We start from the raw sequence: 21,071 nt of genomic DNA on the forward strand, positions 1-21,071 counted from the left end.
GATAGATAGATAGATAGATAGATAGATAGATAGATAGATAGATAGATAGATAGATAGATAGATAGATAGATAGATAGATAGATATATATATATATGCTCATCAAAGCAGACATGTCGGGCGATGCAATACTGTAATACTGCTGACTCGTCTCGTTGCCCTGTCATCTGGCATTAAGCCGACCAGCCCGGCCAACACCAATCTCAGAAGTCAAGTAATAACGAGATGCATCAATAGCCCAAAAAACTTTTATTAAATTCATAAATCACCGCTATAATGTAAAGTGAATCACTTTAACTGTAATTTAATAAACAATCTCTTAAATACTAGCCACGTTGGATCGTGTGGAAATCCTATTTCTAAAGTAGTTGGAGTCATTCGGGCGCCGAGAGTCGTGCGGATCCTCGTTTCTCAGCGCGTCCACAATATCACAGCCTACTGAAATCAAAACCTACTGTATCTGCATGTTGTTGTTGTTGTTGTTGTTGTTGTTGTTGTTGTGGCAGGCTAAACCGCAGTGGTTCACGTCTCCGGAGATGATGCATCGCACCTTCAACAACCGTTTCTCCACAAGAGGAAATGCCCTCTGTGAGTCCATGAGAGGTAAAAAATAAAACGGTTGATGGATGAGAAAAAGCTTTCATCAGTTCGCTTCATCCTTTGAGGCTTCATCGAAGTTCTCCACAAGATCTGGAAGACAGAAAAGAACAAGTGCATCAGAATTGTTTAACTAAAGGGGGAGTGAGAGATTTAATCCTTCATTGTTAACATTCTGTAGCAGCAATATAACCCATATGAACACAAGGACACAAACTAAGTTTATGTCCATATTGTCTTGGATGACAAAAATGGTGACACGACCCAAAACAGATGTAGTGCGTCATTTTGACTTTAACGTCTCTCAGTTAATTAAAACAATAAGCATCTATACCTGGTACGTCGTCATCCTCTTCTTCTGCAATTTCCTCCTTTACTGCTTTCATGTCCATTGCTGCAAAATATATAAAAAGACAAAAAACAAGTGATTATTGGAAAAAAAAGTATCTGCTGTTATAATTACTACAGATTTAAGTAACAAGTGTGCATGTACGAGTGTTAACGCCAAATTATTATTATAAAATTGTTGTGTTCTGCTAAAATTCTCTGAGGAAACCCGGCCGCTGTAATGGTTTGAATTTACATGCAAACAGAAAGGTAAGCTGCTTTAAACTGAATCATCTAGATGCTCAAACCGTGTGCTGATATCTGCACTTTAATTAATAAAGACGGCCCAAAAACTCTTCTTCTTCTTCTTCTTGCACTCTTTGCCTTCTCCTCACAGTCTTTGTTCTCTTCAGCATTCATCGCTGCTCTTACTGGTTTCTCTAGATCACATTTACAGATCTAAGCTCTGCTCGGTCTCCAATGATTCGAGATAAACATGGCCGTCACACAACTCCGCTTCAGTAAACTAAAGTCTTAAAGTCATCATGATGACCCCGACATTGTGACCGAGTGTTTAAAAGTGTTGCTCACATTGCCGGGGGAACTGCTCGGCCAGCTTGCGCAGGCTGCTGAGGCTGTCGGCTCCCAGCTGGCTCAGGATGCCAGGCAGCATCTCCGTCAGCTGCTTGGTCTCGGCGTGGCCCGTGATGGCGAAGGTGTTGGCGGACAGAGACGCCTGCACTTTGGGGTTGTTGAAGTGGATCACCGTCCCGTCGTCCTTAATCATATTCACCTGAGGAAGCAGAAACCACGCAGTCAGGACTCGGAGCCAATAAAATCTGACATCATCCCCAAATAACCATCTACTCTATCCTTAGACCCTGAAATAAACCCAGAAGAATCAAAAAGGTACGAAGTGTCTTAAATGAGTTATCTTTTTAATAATTTACTGTAAAATCCAAATGGTACATTGAGCTGCAGCATGACTGAATGAATTGTGAGCATCAGGTTAGCGTCTTATCCTCGAGTTGCATCTGTTTTTTCGTGCTTTGATTCATCTGAATCACTTTGTGGGAGTGAGTTGGATAAAAGCACTCTAAAAATAAACAGGACGACATGACGGTAAGGCTCTCCTCGTCTTTCATCTTTCCATATCAGACAAAAAAAAAAAAAAAAAAGTCAAAACACTGCAGCTATAAAACGCTGACATTGCTTTTCCTTTGATAGCTCACCTCTTCTATCCCTGCAATGTTGTTCACTGCCAGTTTCTTCAGCGAGCCCTGGAGTTTTTTGTCGTCAGCTGTTGCCGTTTTGTGAACAACCTTTTTCTTCCTGCGGGCCGTTCCCTGAGGAAAGAACAGGTGGGATTAGATAGCTAACTGAAAAGTCAAATACAGTTCAACACCACTGGGTCACCTCATACTTTCTCAAATGTACATTTGGAACACTTTTCCATTCCATCGTTGACACATTATTTACTCATTTCTAGATAACAGCGATGGCGTTTTAAACACAAGACCTGAATCACTAGCTTGTAAAGCCGGGAACAAGCTTTTACTGAAGCGGTGTATTTTTTACCAAAACAGTGTTTTTATGAAATGTGTACAAATGTCACACAGTTGTCTTCTTACTAATAATGTCGATACATTGAAAGGACTTGAAGGAAGCACTACTTGGATCTGACATTGGTGCTCTTATGCACTAGTAAGCTAAATACGGTCCACAAAAAAAGAGAACCGATTCCCCAAAAAGTCTCAACAACACCTCCTTGTTAAAGTACAAAAAGTCTAAATTATCACCGCTACATGATTAGAAATAAGACTCTAAAAGTTAATGGGACTTGGGAACTGTAAGGTCATTTTCAGCAGATGGAAAGGGCATCTCAAGTTTGTTTAGACACTTAATTATTAATATTTTCAATTGAACTTTTAATAAATGTTGCTTTTACGCAACACATGGTTAACACATGAGATTTTACTACTCAAGTAACATTGTGAACCAGGATCTAAAATAAACTATTTGTGAGTAAAAGGAAACAAACGTGTATGAGATCTTATTGTTACTTAAACTTAAAAAAACAAAGTAAATGTACTTTGTATTTGAGAATGTCAATGTATTGTGATCTGGAAAAGGTCACAAGGCCTGTGTCACAGCTAGAATAACAAATAGCGCCACCTGGTGGCTGGCTTGAGACCTCAATGCATTCGTACAAAGCCACAGAGCCCACAGATGGATTGGGGGGGGGGGGAGAGAGTGATTCTCTGCCCGATAAAGGGAATGCTGAGGTCAGGAGGAAAACCCTGGCAGGTGCTGAATGCCATCACACTCCTTAAAATGAACAACTGGGTCGACAAAAGTACAAATCTGAAAGCCCAGATTCAGGTTTAAATACTGGGCATTTGTCAACAGAGGACAAGATTATTTAAAAGTACTGCAAGTCCAAAAAAAGATATATATATATATATATGTAAAATATACTGTACCTTTCCACCTATCCGCACTTGTGCCTGAAGTTTGGCAAGTTTTTCTTGATTCATAGTGTTCTGTTCGTGAATGAAAAAACAGCTTAATTATTGTGATATTCCCATTCCTTTTTACATAAATCCAATCTACAAATAATGTGGAATGAATGCGTTATCTATACAGTATACATGAAAGGATGCACAGCTCTACAGAAAGGGAGCACATGTGATCGACGGTACTTGTTGAAGTCTACTGGGCACAGCATGAGTGAGGCAACCAGAGCTAACGTTACAATAATCATTGTAGCATTGAGCTAGCAGACTGCTACCGATCAGCTGAAAGTTATATTGAAGACTTAATGATGATCAGAATTAACTGACATGGATTCAATGGAAAAAAGAAAAGTATCTGGAGCTAAATTTTAAAATGACATTTAAGTCTAATGTAGCTGTTGCTAGTTGGTTTGCTAACCTGCGTTAGCAAGATTGCTATTTTAGCTAATGTTAGCATGGTGGCTGAACAAGATAAACCAACTGACTAACGCTAGCCGTTTGTTCCTGTCAAAGCAGAACGATAACGTCAACTTAAATTAAGAGATAAATCAAACTGGTTCAGACGTTAACCACAAAACTAAATTATATGTTTTTTACCTTTTAAAAGGACAGCCCGTTGAACTGTTAACGGCACGGTACTAGCTATGAAGCGGTTGCGGCTTAATCTCGCATTAAGTTAGCAGCAATGTAAACTACTTTCTATCAATATTTTCACAATAAAATAATCATGAATCATACCAGTAGTTATTTGTTTTATGTATTGAACATATTGATAGAAAATGTTAGAAATATAAGTTATAATGTATTTGGGTGAGATCTGATACGTTATATCACTAAATATATGTATTTTTTTATATGTGTCACGACTATTAAACTTTTGTTTTCACACTGATTTCCGGTCTTTAGATGATATTTCGTTGTCTAACTTGACCAGTTTGAAGCCGCAGGCAGGAGCACGCGGTTGTGTGGATGTGACGTCATGTGAACATGTAAAATAAGTCACTGCTTGACCAATAGGAGGCGGAGGAGAAGGCCATTCACACACACACGCGCACACACGCCCCCCACACTCACAACTTTAATGGGCAGACTTTTACTGTGAAATGTAACGGTTGAACTTCCGGGTCTCTGGTTCAAGAACAGGATCTGCTGTTAGCTTCTAGCCGTGGCTGTGAGGGAAATAAGGCCAGTCAAGATGCAAACGTCTCTCGTGCACATCGTTTTATTTTCATCTCTGCAGGTTTTGTTGTCTTTGTCGTGCTTTCAAGATGTCGTCGAAGCAGCTAGCGGGAAAGGTGAGTTTATATTTTATATATATAGATATCTGGTCAATGATAGAGTGACCACAGCCAGAGGAGAGCTGGCTGTCTTTGTATGAGTATCCTGGATCATAAAGTCTGTGTCCGGGACAGGACACGTTAGTTTAATGAGAGTGTGCTTATCATCGGCCACACATGAACTCTTTATTTCCAGTTTTTCAGGTGAACAGACTGGTTTAACTGCCCAATGACACCACTCTACAGACATACTTTCAATGAACTTGTTTATTTAATGGAGAATGAGACTAAACTTAATTTTTCCAAAAGGACATTTTTATGCCAAAATAATTGATATTCATAATGAAATAAATATCTGCATATTGTAAAACAGACAAACGCTATTCAGCGTTTGTCTGTCATATTTATTATCATGAGGTGGTTGAGGTTTGTTTACAGTCTTGTAAATGATCACTAACTCCTTGTTTGAACTGTTTGTAAACGTTCATTACAAACGCAATGAATAAACTAACACCAGTTGGATTGATATTCCCTGGAGTAGACCTACACAAAAAAAATTGACGTGTCTGTTTTTGCAAATGAACCCATTGACAAAGTTAAATAATACATGCATGCAATGAATTGAGGTGCACAAGCAATAAAAACTGTACAGAAAGATGCATCAGTGTTATACTAGAAGCATATAAATATAGAGTTCACTAAGTTTCACCAACATTTTTTTAGATCATTGAAATGGAACTTAACGACACGCATGCTGTCAATGTCCAAATCACATTGAATTTGTCTTTACTTTTTGAAACAAGCCCCATATATGCTTCTCACGAATTTGTGTAATTTTAAACAGAAATAATGTTAAGCAGCCCACCAAGAAAGTTTACCTAAGACAAAAGCCACATGTTGTGCAGCTGCATGTGGATAAACCTGGTACGAGGAGACTATATAATCTACTGCTATATTGATTTCTTGTCCCATTGCTACCATATAGACCTACGAGCTAGTCACTGTGAGTAGTTCTATGTGAGAGAGCAGACTCTATATTTCCCTGCTGGTTGATATTAAATTACCAGCATTCATTTGTTTCCTCTCACTTCCTTGTGTCAATACTGTATTTAGGGCAGACCCGCCCTGTTGTAGAAATATAATACCAGTTACACAATGCCGGTGTGCTCATTAGTTCACTTCCCCCCCGCAGGGTTTGGAGATAACATTCACTGGAGGACGCTGGATGATGGCAAGAAAGAAGCCGACGCCAGGTGAGTTCACACTGAGAGCTGAAATATTACAAACACTTCCTGAAACCCTGCTCAGCCATTGGCCCAGAGGCCTAAAACATAAATCCCTTTTTACTCAGTTTTATCTAAAGAGGCGTGTATATTTGTTTTTTACTACAGTCACAAGCTTCCACTAGTTTTCATTGTCCCGGTGTTCGGTTTTAATAAATGTCTTCATGTGTTTGCATCGACAGCGGGCTGCCAATCATGCTCATCATCCACAAGACCTGGTGTGGAGCCTGCAAAGGTATATAAAAAAAACAAAAACATTCTTTCACTATAAAAGCCTCAGGCGAAGAACTGTCCTGTCAATGTCTGATTAATATGTAAAATATATACATGCAGGACACCTATGTCTAAGTGACAAAAGGCCATTACTTGATACAAGTAAATGTAGCAGGAAATGTTACATATTCCCTGTCTGAAAGAGCTATATTGGTCTAACTTTGTTTTGTTGTGACCCAAATATAAAAGTGACTTGTGGAACATGTGGTTTCCTTGGAGCAGTAATTTCCACTTGTACACTGAGTAACACCTTCAATCAATAGACGACAACGACCAGAGTCATTCTTCACGGCAGGCATTTTAACTTGTTATAGCAGGAAAAGCACAGGTGCAACTAATAACACTAATGATGTCTCTGCTCTATTCTAGTGTCCCAGTAAGGCATCGTTAATTTTATTATTTACACCTGTGCCTTTTCCTACCGTGATCATGATCAAGGGGCTATCTGGACTGTGACCAAGATATATTGTATATCTAACTTAATAACTGGGATAGAAGAGAATGCAGTTTTTGCATAAATTTGGTTCAGTCTTGTATTTAAAAGGCATAATTTATGATTTTGTTGAGTAACCTTGATGATAAAACAGTACAACATGCTACTGGGGGGAAAAAAAAGGATATTGAAGTTTGATATTAAGTTGACTTTTAAAAGTGAGACTTCAGACAGAAAACCAACCATATCGTACAGATAAACATTAGGAAGCCTTCAAACGGGAAGCTATTATTAAAGCTGGTTTTGGATTTAATCGCAATACAAGATGTCGATTAATTGTTTTTTTGTTGTTTTTTTTGTTTTACATCAGCACTGAAGCCCAAATTCGCTGAGTCCAAGGAAATCTCTGAACTCGCACACAACTTTGTTATGATCAACCTCGAGGTAAGGACAGGTCGAGTGGCCTTACCCAGTTCATTTTAACTATCCAGGGTTTAATTAACGTCTGTTTTAATGATATTAACGCGTCTATCTATCATGAGGTGGTTGCGGTTTGTTTGCAGTCTTGTAAATGATCACCAACTCCTTCTTTGAACAGGATGAGGAGGAGCCAAAGGATGATTCCTTCAGCCCCGATGGTGGATACATTCCTCGGATTCTTTTCCTTGGTACGGAGGGGTTGACTCACAAAGTGTAAACAGTTTGTGGGATTCCTTTGGAGAGAGACTGGGTTTATCTTCCTCAATAACACACGGCGCCCGATGAAGTTTCAGTAGGCTGGGTTTACGTTTCGGTAGCATGAAATGTTGCAAAAGAAAAACTAAGTGGTTAAAAATATCACCTGTATGTGGTGTTAAATAAAACATTAAACCGTATGTAAAGATTAAAAGGACAAATTATAGGAATGTTATGCCACAATGTTGATTAATCAGTTATTTCCAGAAAATGAGTCGGTAACAATCATAACAACAAAGTGCTGGTTCCAGATTCTCATGCTAATATTTGCATTATATGTATATATTAGTCTTCTATAATACTAAATTAATGAGCTTTACTTAACTACCCTTTATAGCTGTTGGTTGGACAAAACAAGTGAAATGAAAACACAAAACTGGGCTTTTGGGAGTTGTTGGAGCATTTTTCTGACATTTTATTGAGCAAATAATCAAAGAAATAACTGTCAGATTAATTCATAAAATCCTTATTGTTTAGATTTTAACATTAATATGAACTGAGCGAACCTCTTTATTTGACTCCTCACAGATCCCAGCGGTGAAGTCCATCCTGAAATCACCAACAAAAATGGGAATCCCAACTACAAGTACTTCTACAGCAACGCAGACCAAGGTAACAATCCACATTATCATTTTACTGTGGAAAAAGATTCTGTTACAGCGTGATGTCGCTGCTGTCTCTCCCAAAATGCCATTGACCATCATGGCATGTGTTCCCTGCTCAGTCGTGTCCGGTATGAAGGAGGCGCAGGAGAAGCTGACGGGCGACTCCTTCAAGCAGGGTCACACCGGAGACGAGCTGTGAGGAGGCGGAGACGGGCATCGGGCTGTAAGGGCTACACTTCCTCTACCTGAGCTTCAGAGCGCCCCGGTACACTCCCAAACTTTTACAAAATATACTTTAGAACCAAACCAAGTCAACCATTAAAATCGGTGCTTGAGAATTTCTTTCTGTCTTATATATATTTTTTTTTTTTTCCAACACGACTATTCGTTTTCCTGTCTTTGTTTTACAACATGTATATCTGTACTCTACTGTTAAATGCCATGTACTGTACTTACTGCCTGTAGAGGATATAACCAACTCAAGCTAGCCAAGTTAACATCAGTAACTCTCATTTTCATACACCGCTGTTGGATGGAAACTTCACATCTGGAAAATGCCAAGTTTAAGTAAATTGCCTTGTATGTCACTAGACAACTGTGATACGAGTCATTTTGAGTTTCAAACACCTCAGAGTCAAAACTTTGTAATTCACTTTATCCAGTAGAGTTTTCACCCAACAGCCATGATAACGTACTCCATGTTAGACCAGATCAATAGTCCAACACCTACAGTCATGTGCTTCCAAAGATCCTCGGCAGAATGTTAATTATCTGTGACAATATTTCCCATGCACTACAACATGGGCTCTTTACTTATTTCTAATATCGACAATCTTAAATAATTCTTTCAAACCTGCCTATGTATACTAATTTAGTTATATCTACACCATTTGTTTTTTTTCCTGTTTGTTTTGCTGCTCGTGAAGTGATGCATCGTGATGTCTTTCTTTTACCGTCCTTGTGAACGAGGGATGGAAACATTGGTGTCTAGATGTATTTTATACATGTACACAGCCAAGTGTGCAAATAAAGTTTGTTGTACTGAGTCGTTTGTGAGCCCGATGAATTCAAGACAGCTGTAATAACAGTATATCAAATTTTATTGTCTATCCAACAACAGTGATCCCTTATGGTTTGTCAAACAGTATGCAACTATTGCCAGTAGATGACACTAATTCACTATTTAAATTCAGTTTGTCTGTGATTTAAATAGTGCAGTACATTAATGCGAGTGCATTTTTAAGACATTGGATTGCAATTGATCCCATTCCAGACACAGCCTGCAAAATGGCTTATTTAGCAAAGTACCGTCTTCCACACAGAGCCGTGTCTTGCTGTAAAAAACGTCTTGCAGCATGATTTTTCGTGATAAAATAAATTACAGGAAAAATTAAGCATGCACCTGTAAACAAGCCTCATTTCATGACAACTGTGCTAACAGACTAAGACAACATGAGAAACATGAGGAATGTTGGCTAAAGGCATTTAAAGATAAAACCCGCTGTTCTCTGTATTGCTCAGTCTCTTGACGGATGGACAAAGGGCTCAAGCTGAGGCGTGTGAGGGCACAGAAGAGTTGTAAGAAAATCACAAAGTAAACGTGGCTGAAGTGCCGACATTTCTTCAGAGGTCATTTAAAAGATTTAAAAAGATGTAAGGGAATTAAAAAAAAGTGAGGAAAAACGATGCTACAATCACTAATTACACTAATTACACAACGCTGCTGCTATAAAGTCAGCAACGTTTTCACATATATATATATATAAAAAAAAAAAAGTCTATAAAAAGCTGTGTTAAACATCTGTATATTCAAAATGACACAGCTAAGGAAGTGTGATTAAAACTGATTGTTTTAAAATGTAAGGTGTGCACATTCCATTTCATAACCAGTGTAATAGACCACCGTTGACTAAGAATGAATCACCGACTCTTCATCGTGCAAGAGGAAAGTCCAGTGTCGGAAACGCTGCATTTCATGGATATCTTCATATGACGAAACACAGACATGACTGAGGTCGATGCTTTAAGTGCAAAGCTACACCTAAAAGCAGAGTGATAAGAACACTTCATCCACCCCCGCTTGTGCTGGTGGAAGCTTGTCCAGTTAGCCTCTGAGCATCTTAAGAGGTGAGTTGGGGCAGGAGGGAGAGTGTGTGTTTGTGTGGGGAGAGGGGGCGGGAGCAAACTTAAAATCTTCCCTGCTTGGCGTCTCCGATGGCCCCCCAGACGTCAAAGACAAACTCATCAGGAAAGGCGAAGTCTCCGAGGGTCTCGTCTAGCGCCATGGCGAATTCATCCGGGTTCTTCTTGTCCCGGCCGACCTCGACCATCGTGGCGGCTGTAGAGAGAGAGAGAGAGAAGAGCATTTCACTGAGTGACTGGAGAGCTTTGACATACAGTCTGAGGTCACAGACAGAGCTAACTGAGGCCCAAGTACTTGAACTGGATATCATCATCTACTCTAAATGAATATTAATGAAGCCACTCGAGACTAATTAGTATGCAAGATATCAGCTACTTACTTTAAGTCCCCCGACACAAAAATTAACAATCACTTAACATTACAAGTCTGCTAGAAAGACTAAGTAATTTACCTGCAGGCCATGTTATTAATAAACCTTAAATATGACAAAATGCAGAGGCCAATCATCTCAATGCTGGATCATCGTCAGCAACTTCACAGTAAAGTGAGTGAAAAACGTGCATACTTGTGATACTTGCTCGTGAATATTTTACACTCACCGAGTTCAGTGTCTCTGATGCCCATGTAGCTCTCCAGGAGGTCGTCCACTTTCTTCACTGCCTTCTCCTGGAATTCTGTTGGCTGGAGAAAAACAAAACAAAAGAAAAGTTTCACTTTCAGTTCCTCCATTTTGTTTGTATTTTGTTGCCGTTATGTTCTTGCACAGCACCTCCCAGGATTGTTAGTTAGTGGAGTGTTGCAAATTAAGAGGTCGGTCTGACAGCGATTTATTATTCCAGATGTCATGGACAAATAGAAGTGTTGTAGTACTCAAGATCGGTCCCGTCTTGGAATTGGCCGCATCTACACTCTGTCTGTGGGGATATCACTATATTTATTTGTTAAAATCATAACTGTGATTGCTTGTAGAAAACAAAAGAATATTCCCACACATAAAATTCACGCCTGCAATGACTTTTGATTATGTTATCAAGGCATTTCTCCTGGTACACATAGCCATACACACACATTTAGTGTATACGGTTTGCATGTTCCAGACTCGCACTGGTCTGGTCTTGGTCTTGACTTGGTCTCAACCTTTCAAAGTCTTGGTCTTTTCAGTCTTGATACACTCTGGCCTTGGTCGTTACTTGGTCTCGGGTTAGGTGGTCTTGAATACAACACTGACAAACTGATTAGGTGAGAATTTGGGGATGAGCGGGTACCATCTTTTGTGGGTGTTTTGTTGTTTTCTTAGTCATATCTGTGTATCTTCAACAGAAAGAGCCTTTGAGATTAAGTCAGGAGCAAAAAAGAGACAACTTATCCAAGCGATCTTCATAAAAGTGTCGACAGTTCTCTTTCCCAGTGTATCACATCCACAACCCTTGTTGAGTTGTCCCAGGTCTCAGCAGCGTTACCTAAAGACACTCACCTCGTCCTCTACAGTAGCTGGGCCCTTGGAGCGAAGTCTCAGAGTCCCCCTCCCTGTACCGATCTTGTTGTCACTGGCAGGTTTGGCGCCCTTTGACCTGGGCTCAAGCATTTCTGTCCGTCAGAAGAGAAACAACATCACAGAAAGTTTTCTTTTTTTGCTGCAACAATACAGTGAAGTTTCCAGCTACGGATCACCACAAGTGAACATTAAAACAAAAGACCGGTTATGGTTTCTACAAGCTATTCGTAGCTCTGAATGAAAAGCAGCGCTGTCTGTCTCACCGCAATGATCAGCAAAGGTATAATTTAGCCTTTTTAAACACGCATTCTCATGTTTTTTTGATCATGGAAATGATTGTGTAAATGCACAAAATGATCTCATGTGTCCTGGCTCACATGCTGAGATTCTGTCTGGATGTGGCTAAACCCTGAAGGTTGTCGTGTGGTGATCTGCATCTCGTTTCTCACTCACCGAAGGCCTTCATCGGCTCCACCAGTTTGAGGGTGAAGGCCTTGTCTCTGGGCAGCTCTTTAAGCATGCGGGCGACCTCATAATGCCGCGTCCCCACGATGTTGTGTCCGTTGATGCACTCTACGTGGTCGCCCACGGAGATCACCTTCACCCCGTCCACGACGCTGCCCTCTTTGATACGCTGCCGCACAGAAGAAGAAGTCGGTGACGGGTACGATTAAAAGACAGCAAATTCACGTCATACATTTATGAAACACCACACGAAGACAAGTTTGTTTGAAGCACCACAAGTCAGAAATACAGATCAAAACAAGAGGGCAAACAAACCAAGAGAGAGTGTGTGCGTGTGTGTGTGTATAAAATATCCGAGACGATCAGCATCAGACGGTGTAAAACAGATGTGACATAAAGCTGCACTATTCATTCAAGAGATGTCGTAGTTTAATTTTTCAAACATATTTGCCACCGTCTTCAAAGACGCAGCATCTCTTTAAAAGTTCACATCGTACAAGAGCATCACAACACTGACCCGAGGCTTTAGTGTGTCATAAACACTGTCAGCTGTAGTGCTGTTTCGGCATCACATGATGGCACATGTGAGCACCATGTTATGGTGGCGTAAGATGACCGAGACCAAATAAGCTCATTAGACCAGTCTGCATCAACAGAGGCTTAAATACCAAGCTGAGTTATGATTCCAGCTAGGAAAGAAAGCTTGTGAAGTTACTTTAAATATGCTTATCATGCAAACAAGTCTATTTGTCAACTGCTGTGACATCCACTACGAGGTAGTTCAGAGCATCTTGAATCAAATATGATCAGAAAGTTCCTCTGAAGCAGGAAAGAAATCAGATCAGAAACAGGTTCAGTGCTAAATAATAAGTGTTTACTTATTACACATGCACTTTATTTACTACTTTGTTTGTATGATGTATGTTATATCATACGGGGTAAAGCTGAAACATTTAGATGATTATGTGATTAGTTAAACAACATAAGATTAATCAATGACCAGTTTGATAATAAATTCACTTTTATGTACATAGTTTTTTGTTTTTATGTGGCTCATAACATTGTAAATTAATATTTTTGACAAAATGAGCAAACTGAAAACTTTACTTTTGGGCCCCGTAGTTTATGACGAGCAGTTGTCATTATTTAATTATGTATTTAAAATAAATTCATATTTGATTATCTGAAAAACAAATTGATAGATTCATAATACAAGTGATTGTTGCGTCCTCATATGAGTCAGTAGTACATACACAACCTACACTTTGACAAATGACTTAGTTTAAACTGATGAACACAGCTTAGAGCTTAATCCTAACCCTTGATGCGGCTTAATGTCTGATACTGAAACTTTAATTAATTTAAATGAATTCCCTTGTCTCATTCGTGTATGTTACATAAATCGACACCACAGTGAACTAAGGGGTGAAATAAACGTTGATGTTCAGGATGAGAAGCTCACTTCCTTCTTACCTTTATGAAGGCGTATCCTGCTCCATTGTCGGTGATGGTGAGGCCCAGAGCATCTTCAGATTTATGAACCTCCACCTCCTTCCTGATCCCTTTAATGTGGGCGAAGATAAAATCCTCGAGGCCGATCTGGCCCCCCAGCAGCTTCTCCATGTCAATCTTGTGGGTGTTGAGGGTGCAGAACAGCATCTGTACACACACACACACACACACACACAGTACATTACAAAATACACACATTTGATCAGACAAAACAAAACAAAAAGTACTTAAAAAAGTACTTTGATGGATAAAAGTTTTGTGATTGGCACCGAATAGAATTTAAAAAAAGAAAATGGACTATTAATCATTTGTCTAAGAAGAAGCCCTGCTGTGAAGGAACACTCCACTAAATGTCTGCATCTTTAATATACAGCCAAAAAAAAAAGAACCCATTTTTAGTCACAGCCTGAAAGCTGAGCCAGATGTAAAAATAAAGCTGTTTGAGTGTAGATGACAGAGCGCTGCCTCAGCATGCTAAATGCAGGAATCATCATGAAGCTCCGTCTTTATTGCAACAGCCGAGCTCTGCAGCTTAGCCCTCTACCACCACCACAGTGTCATCAGTGTGTGTTGTGTCTGTGTTCTGAGTCCTGAGCCTTTGATGAAGATTACAAGGGGGAGGGGGGGAGGGGGGGGGGAGATGACCTTTCCTTCCCTGTGCCAGAAATGCTGGAATCTGGCTTCACACCTTGTGGCTGCCGCGTGTTGGCAGGACAGATGGAGGGACATGTGGACACCGGCAACACGATACACAAGAGGCCTGATTTAAACGGAGAGAGGACAGTGAAACCCAGGAGGAGGAGGAGGGGACTGGTGGATGTGAATCATTTAATACGCTGCGACTCTCCTAGACTGAAGCGTTTTAATAAGATCTACTTTCTTTTCTATTTACTCAGATAATCCTCCTCAGTTATGACCACATGCAGCTTATATTATGGCATCAGAGTCTTAGTAGGCCTGTGAGAAACACGCCGCCAGAATTTAGCGTCAGACTTCCGGGTTGCATTGCAGGAAAGGATTTGACTACTACTGGTTCAGGAGGTTGACCTTTGTGTGCCAATCAGGCTCTGGCAGCGAGGCCTGCCTTGTGTGTCTCCCCCCCTCTTCTCTGTGTACCAACCGGCGCCGTTCACACGTTGGCAAACACGGCCTCATGCGTTGCCTTTGGTTACCAGACTATAAAAGAATGGGATTATAATGGAGGGAGGCCGCGAGAGGAGGGTCAAAAGAGAAAAGGGAGTATGGAGGAGAAGAGCAGGCGATGGCTGAGGCGAGGGAGGGTGTACTGTAGCTGAATTGATGGCCCCCTTTTCCATAACAGCCCCCCACCCCCCCTCAGGGCATTACCCAAGAGCGAGTGGGAGGAACAGCAGCGGACGCCTACACACCCGGTTACCAAGGCTGCCGACTGCATTATAAGCTCTCAGCACTCCTCTCCTCCTGCTGCGCCCACAGCCACAGTGTGTTCACGTGACCAAGTGCAGCGAGAGGGTGCAGCTGTAGAGGGTGCAGCTATGCGGCTAGAGAGGGTGCAGCTATAGAGGGTGTAGCTATGCAGCTATAGAGGGTGCAGCTATCGAGGGTGCAGCTATCGAGGGTGCAGCTATGCAGCTATCGAGGGTGCAGCTATAGAGGGTGCAGCTCTGCAGCTATCGAGGGTGCAGCTCTGCAGCTATCGAGGGTGCAGCTCTGCAGCTATAGAGGGTGCAGCTATGCAGCTATCGAGGGTGCAGCTACAGAGGGTGCAGCTCTGCAGCTATCGAGTGTCCAGCTCTGCAGCTATCGAGGGTGCAGCTATAGAGGGTGCAGCTCTGCAGCTATCGAGGGTGCAGCTATAGAGGGTGCAGCTCTGCAGCTATAGAGGGTGCAGCTATAGAGGGTGCAGCTCTGCAGCTATAGAGGGTGCAGCTATAGAGGGTGCAGCTCGGCAGCTATAGAGGGTGCTGCTAGAGAGGGTGCAGCGTCGCACACACTGCAGAGTGACTGCCTCTCTCTCTCTCTCTCTCTCTCTCTCTCTCTCTCTCTCTCTCTCTCCTCTGACCGAGTGACTTGCAACATCAGACACTCCACACCTCCCACTGCCTGCGCCACACGGACCAGAACCTTGATAACCGCGTGGAGAAGGGCAAGTGAAAAAGGGAGAGGCGGTGCAATCTGTTCAGCACCGCCCGAGACGGAGCCGCTCACGGGTCAACGTTCCTGAAAGAGGACAAAACAGACGAGGGGGAGACTAATCACGCAAAATCGAATTTAAAAAGGCGCGCCTGAAACAAAGAGTATCTCCATCAATGACAGAACAAATGCTTACATTTAATAATAGGCGTATCAGAGATAAACTCATGACATCTAAACAATTGAAAGACCCAACATCTATGAACATGCAAATATTCTACGTTTGTCACAGCCAACCCATACAAATACAATCACGGATGTTTTGTCCTGAGCTGAGCCTGAACACATTGCTCTTGACAAAAGATCCATTGATCATATGAAATATTAGCCGAGCGTGCACTTTGTGTTGCACCTGCCGCCTTGCAGTACAGCTTTTTAATTCATATTTTTCATTTCGGTCTTTTTTACAGGTGGACACAAGATGTCCCCCACTTCACTGTAACGTCCCTTCTCGGTGGAGTGGGACTTTGAGCTTCAGGGGGAAAATGAGCAGTGGGCGTCACATCACACAGCAAAAGGCCGCATGTTCAATTAGTTGCTTATTCCTTCATTATCCGGCTGGCTGGAGAATCATCTCTCTCTCTCTCTCTCTCTCTCTCTCTCTCTCTCTCTCTCTCTCCTGGTGGAGAGGAGGTCATGTGGCTCAGGCTCTAGCTGTTTGGCGACACCTGGACGCTGTTAAACATCCTCCTGGATCCTTCTCTTTGAAATGTTCACATTATGTCATATGGATTGTCTATATTGCGATTGTGTTGTGTCTTTTCTGTACACACGGCATCTATTGCACGTCTGTCCACCAGGAACAGGGAACCCTCCTCTGCTGCTCTTCCTGAGGTTTCTTCCATTTCTTCCCCGTTAAAAGGGGCTTGTTAAACAGACTTGATAAATACTTAAAAGGGAGTGTTCGGGTGTTTTAAAGAGGGGTTGTATGAGGTACTTATCCATAGCGAGTGTATTAGCTACTGTAGAAGTACCGACACAGGAGCACAGCCATGTACTGCTTCTTTTATGTAGCTACATAAAAGAAAGGAACACCTAAATTACTTAACACCAGTTTTAGTGTACGCTATATCTAGAATAGTGTCAGACGAGAGAACTAATCTACACAGTTTGGTCAATCGAGTTTGTGGCTTTGAAGAGAGCACATGGGCAACAAAAAAAAAAAATTGTAATTCAAAGAAATGAGAGACATTTGTCCAGCAGATATTGTACAAGTAAAAGAACATCTACTGACTCTCTACAAATGTCCACCCCGTACTCTCGACAGAGATCACTTCTCCTGCCCGTGTTTGATTAAAGAGAAGATAAACATGGCTTTCTAAATGATGTCCTAAAACAGTGTTGACTCTGGAAACGGGTTTCCTTCGGCCGCTGAACATTTACAGCCTCTTCAACAGATATTTTAAAAGGCAGAAAAGAGGATTAGAAAGATTAAACTATCATGCTTAGAGTGGAATAATGACTTCCCATTTCCTTTCTTCATCCATTACCTTCTGCGTCAGGTGTTTTTAGTAGTTAACAGAGAATGCTGATGGAAGCTGTGTGTATAGGATATCACATTCATCAGCGTTTAACACAGTGTAATCATTTATTGAACTGCGGATGTGAGATCCTTCAGAATGACAACTGAGGTTGGTTTCATAAAGGTGGCTCAGAAAAGCCCGTCTGAGTCTGAAAGACTCAACCAACGTTAATCAGACTAATAAATCAGATTTAGAGATAATGGGATCACATCAATTCACAGTGATAAAAGACAAACTGATGTTCACAGCTACAAAGGAGCACATACTCAATATATATATATATATATATATATATATATATGAAGAGGAAAATATTGCAGCAAAAACATGTTTGAACTCAGTTAGTTCAGAGGGGGGAATTTTCTTTGCATGATAATTGCTGTAAGAATTAATGTCTAAGATCAACACAATGAAACAACATGAAACTACTTTGATGCACCAAATAGTATCGCAGCCAAGTCATTTATTTTATTACAGAATAATAGGACAATTAGTTTTGTTTTTTTAACTAAAGTTCTCTCCCAGTTGCATTGTGATACTTTTTGATTTGTACACAACAGCCTCCATATGATGGAAATACTGTTTAAATGACTTCTGATTGGCTTTCCGCCCGTTATTAAGAGACAGATTTCTGATTCTTTCATTTTATTAAAGTGACATTTAAAAAAGCAACACATTGTGAAAATGCTACGAACTGGGAGCTTTAGTCAGGAAGCTAAGCTTCTTTTAACCGTTATTCTATTATTTATAAAGGTTATACATCTACAGTTTAATTAAAAACGCATACTTTGACTGGAATACTGTGCGGATACTTAAGACAGAAAAGTATGTTACAAGTATAGCTTGTATCAAAATGTAATGAATATTATGTGTACTGCACATTGGGAGAAAAATGGAACCGGACCAGAACCAGGTCAGGTTTATCAGACTGAACTTCCTGAAGATAAGCAGAATGACTTCAGTGAACCTGGTTTAACTGGTAATCTTGCTTTCTGAATGCAAGAAGAAAGCAGTGAAATCCATGAGAATGTAACCACAGATTAATAAATGTGTTGACAACATAACACATGTAGCTCTCTGGAGGACTATTGAACAATGAAGGGAGGGGGAGGGCTCTCTGATACATCACCACATCAGTATCAGACGGGTAATAACAAATACCGTTTTATTTTATCCGTGGCCGTTTTGTCTCCACAGTCGTATCGATGGAAACAATACGGGCTCAGCTGCCTCGTCAGCGCTTTCCTCTGCATCGGGAAACAACCACTTAAATGGTGATAAAACCAGATCCAGGCCAGTCCTGGGGCTGAAACGTGTAATGAAACACAATTACCAAGCACAATTAACCACATGTTGGACTCATGCTGAGGGATCATTTCAGAACGTGTTATTAGCCACTAATACTATATCACTGGGCCGCTTTACTCTTTACTAGCTACACCTCTACCTAATGTTCAGCTTTGTCAGAGAGTTAATCATTCAAATATACGTTTATTATTGAGGTTGTAGTTACAACCGCCTCTAAACATGCACAACAACAAAAAAGAAGAGTGTTTGTTTCTGTCACAAGTCCGCAACCCAGACATTCAAACTGCAGGCAAATGGCCGAGTTTGTGGCGAGCAGGTGGACAAGAAGCAAAGTCACCGTGAGAGCCACACCTCAAACGCTGCAGCTGTAGAGCCAATAAGCAGACTTTGACCTGAGCCGAGTGAGCACATAAGAAGACTCTTCGTCGAAGGACTGTTTCACTACACTCATGTCTCGCTGAGTGAGATAACATAATAAATGCTCTGTTAAGCCTTTACTTTTAGATTATCGGCTGTTATCTCACTCAGATAAAGTCCTTTCCATCAGTTCCTATTATCGGTTCTGTTTTTATCATGTGAAGTGCCTTGGAGTACCTTTTAAAGCGCTATACAAATAAAATCTATTATTAATATATTACTACATAAAGTTACTGACTCATAAGGACTTGTGTCTGATTAAAGGAACAACTATAGCTGCTCACAGTGAACCCAGACAGACTTTAATGCAATGTGTTGTCTGTTTGGAAAGAAACGTGTCAACTATTAGAGGCAATGAGCAGAGGAAGACAACTCTATTGTTCATTACATAATTCATATCAGTTCTCAGCCAAGCACTCAAGTAACCTCAGAGCCTAAGAGCCACTGGTTTACAAAGCAATCGTTTCTGGTGGCTCCTCCATGAGCGACTATTTTGTCCTGCTGTTAACTTTAGTGCAAAATTCAAGATAAAGCCGTTCCTCACAGGGTGTAAGTGATTTGTGTTTGCACAGCAGACGTCTTAAGATATTAAGGACAGACGTTTTCCATTATTATTAAAGCAACAACTGTCAATGTATTTCACTAAACTAAGTGTTTTAATATAGAAACCAAGAAGAAGTGCTGGGCGATACGGCTAAAATCATCTCTCACAATATGAGTCATTTCATATCTGGATAATATGTTTACGAGTAGTTCAATAAATAAACTGTATATGAAATAACCACATGGTAAAGCCTGGATTAAATACTTGCCCAATGAAAAATTATTTTCTCATTTAAGTAAGAATTTAAGTGCAAAATAAACATAAAAGTGTCAAGTGAAATCATAGAGAGATACACCGGCTATGTTTCCATGCATGCACACAAATACATAGTAATCAGATTAAGACAATTGTTTGATTTAACTGAGATTGATCTGATTTTCGGAGAAATTTGAGCTATTATGTGCTCGTTAATATCAACTGAGACAACATGATTGCGTATCAAGATACCTCGATATACGATTTCATCACGATACAATTCCATTGAAAGACGATCACTTATAGTATTGAATTATAGCCCAGCCCGACCAAGAAGCACGGCTGCGTACAAGTCTGAGAGAAAAGCCTTTGATTACGGTTATGTAAAAATTGCCTCCAGGCATTTTCAAGAAAATGAATCGGAAAGAGTGGGAGAAATTGAAATAAATACAAATTATTTAAACTCTTCGGGCTTTAAAGTCATGGGACACTGCTGATAACTTTTGTCCTGTGAGACAGACTTCCCGTCGAGGCAGCAGAGAGAGGTTTGGTGGTGTTTATGGAGGCAGAGCGGCTCCTGCGTGGATCCTCTGGGGACGCCTGTGGTCGGTACTGGGACAAGTTATCTGGTTGGATTTGAGGCGATGCCTGCTGAGCCGGAAGTGAGGGACTTCCTGTGGTAAAATCTGTGGAGTCCAACGACTCACGCTCCATCTGTCTGTCTGTCTGCATCTGTCTTTGTCTTTGTCTAACTATCTATGCCAAATGTCTGAATAGACCAGTATCCTCTGTGTTTCTACACCATGCTGAACAGGACAGACTGATGTGTTGAAATTCGGGTTGTTATTTTTTCATTATTACCTGCTTGGCAAGCTTTGAGGCATTATTTCAGCAGGGAACCTGTTTTTATCCTGATGTGGCAACTACAAAAACAAACACTGATGCGATTCTTCACTGATCCTGGTACTGTCGATCCTCGCGTTCCCCCTTAACAGAGGGTTGGAATCAGGTTTTCCAACACAAGCTGCTGGGAATCAAGCTAAAATCCCAAATCTCTTTGGCTCCGCTTTAGCAGTTGCTGCACTAAAACAAGTCCAGACAGATGAAGAACAGTCCTAATGAGTGTTATTGATAGACGTGATGGAACAAATACCCAAAGAAAACGAGGCTGCTGTCCAATTTATTTTTTATAT

General features: G+C 40.9%; 3 protein-coding genes across 3 annotated transcripts in view; 1 reads left to right on the plus strand and 2 right to left on the minus strand.

Annotated features, from left to right (window-relative positions):
- Positions 1 to 228: 228 nt before the first annotated feature.
- LOC116393188 (transcription factor BTF3 homolog 4-like) lies at positions 229 to 4,115 on the minus strand. The gene is made up of 6 exons (XM_031865312.1): positions 4,036 to 4,115; positions 3,406 to 3,465; positions 2,155 to 2,268; positions 1,514 to 1,715; positions 930 to 989; positions 229 to 688 (listed from the first exon to the last, which is right to left on the minus strand). The coding sequence occupies exons 2-6, from the start codon at positions 3,457 to 3,459 to the stop codon at positions 642 to 644; spliced, it is 477 nt and encodes a 158-aa protein (XP_031721172.1). The 5' UTR covers positions 3,460 to 3,465; positions 4,036 to 4,115; the 3' UTR covers positions 229 to 641.
- A 445-nt stretch (positions 4,116 to 4,560) lies between these two features.
- Positions 4,561 to 9,089, plus strand: txndc12 (thioredoxin domain containing 12 (endoplasmic reticulum)). The gene is made up of 7 exons (XM_031865343.1): positions 4,561 to 4,733; positions 5,908 to 5,968; positions 6,181 to 6,233; positions 7,075 to 7,148; positions 7,303 to 7,372; positions 7,968 to 8,051; positions 8,164 to 9,089. The coding sequence occupies exons 1-7, from the start codon at positions 4,634 to 4,636 to the stop codon at positions 8,241 to 8,243; spliced, it is 522 nt and encodes a 173-aa protein (XP_031721203.1). The 5' UTR covers positions 4,561 to 4,633; the 3' UTR covers positions 8,244 to 9,089.
- The window catches only part of gipc2 (GIPC PDZ domain containing family, member 2), a 16,383-nt gene continuing 2,169 nt past the window's right edge, over positions 6,858 to 21,071 (minus strand). Inside the window, exons 2-6 of the mRNA XM_031865342.1 lie at positions 13,621 to 13,806; positions 12,136 to 12,316; positions 11,662 to 11,774; positions 10,787 to 10,868; positions 6,858 to 10,382 (exon numbers count right to left, since the gene is read on the minus strand). Coding sequence (XP_031721202.1) covers positions 10,231 to 10,382; positions 10,787 to 10,868; positions 11,662 to 11,774; positions 12,136 to 12,316; positions 13,621 to 13,806 — 714 coding nt within the window. The 3' untranslated portion in view covers positions 6,858 to 10,230. The remainder of the gene's footprint in view (positions 10,383 to 10,786; positions 10,869 to 11,661; positions 11,775 to 12,135; positions 12,317 to 13,620; positions 13,807 to 21,071) is intronic.

The sequence above is a fragment of the Anarrhichthys ocellatus genome, unplaced genomic scaffold, assembly GCF_004355925.1.
Source record: "Anarrhichthys ocellatus isolate YVR2014 unplaced genomic scaffold, GSC_Weel_1.0 scaffold32, whole genome shotgun sequence".
NCBI classification, from domain to species: domain Eukaryota; kingdom Metazoa; phylum Chordata; class Actinopteri; order Perciformes; family Anarhichadidae; genus Anarrhichthys; species Anarrhichthys ocellatus.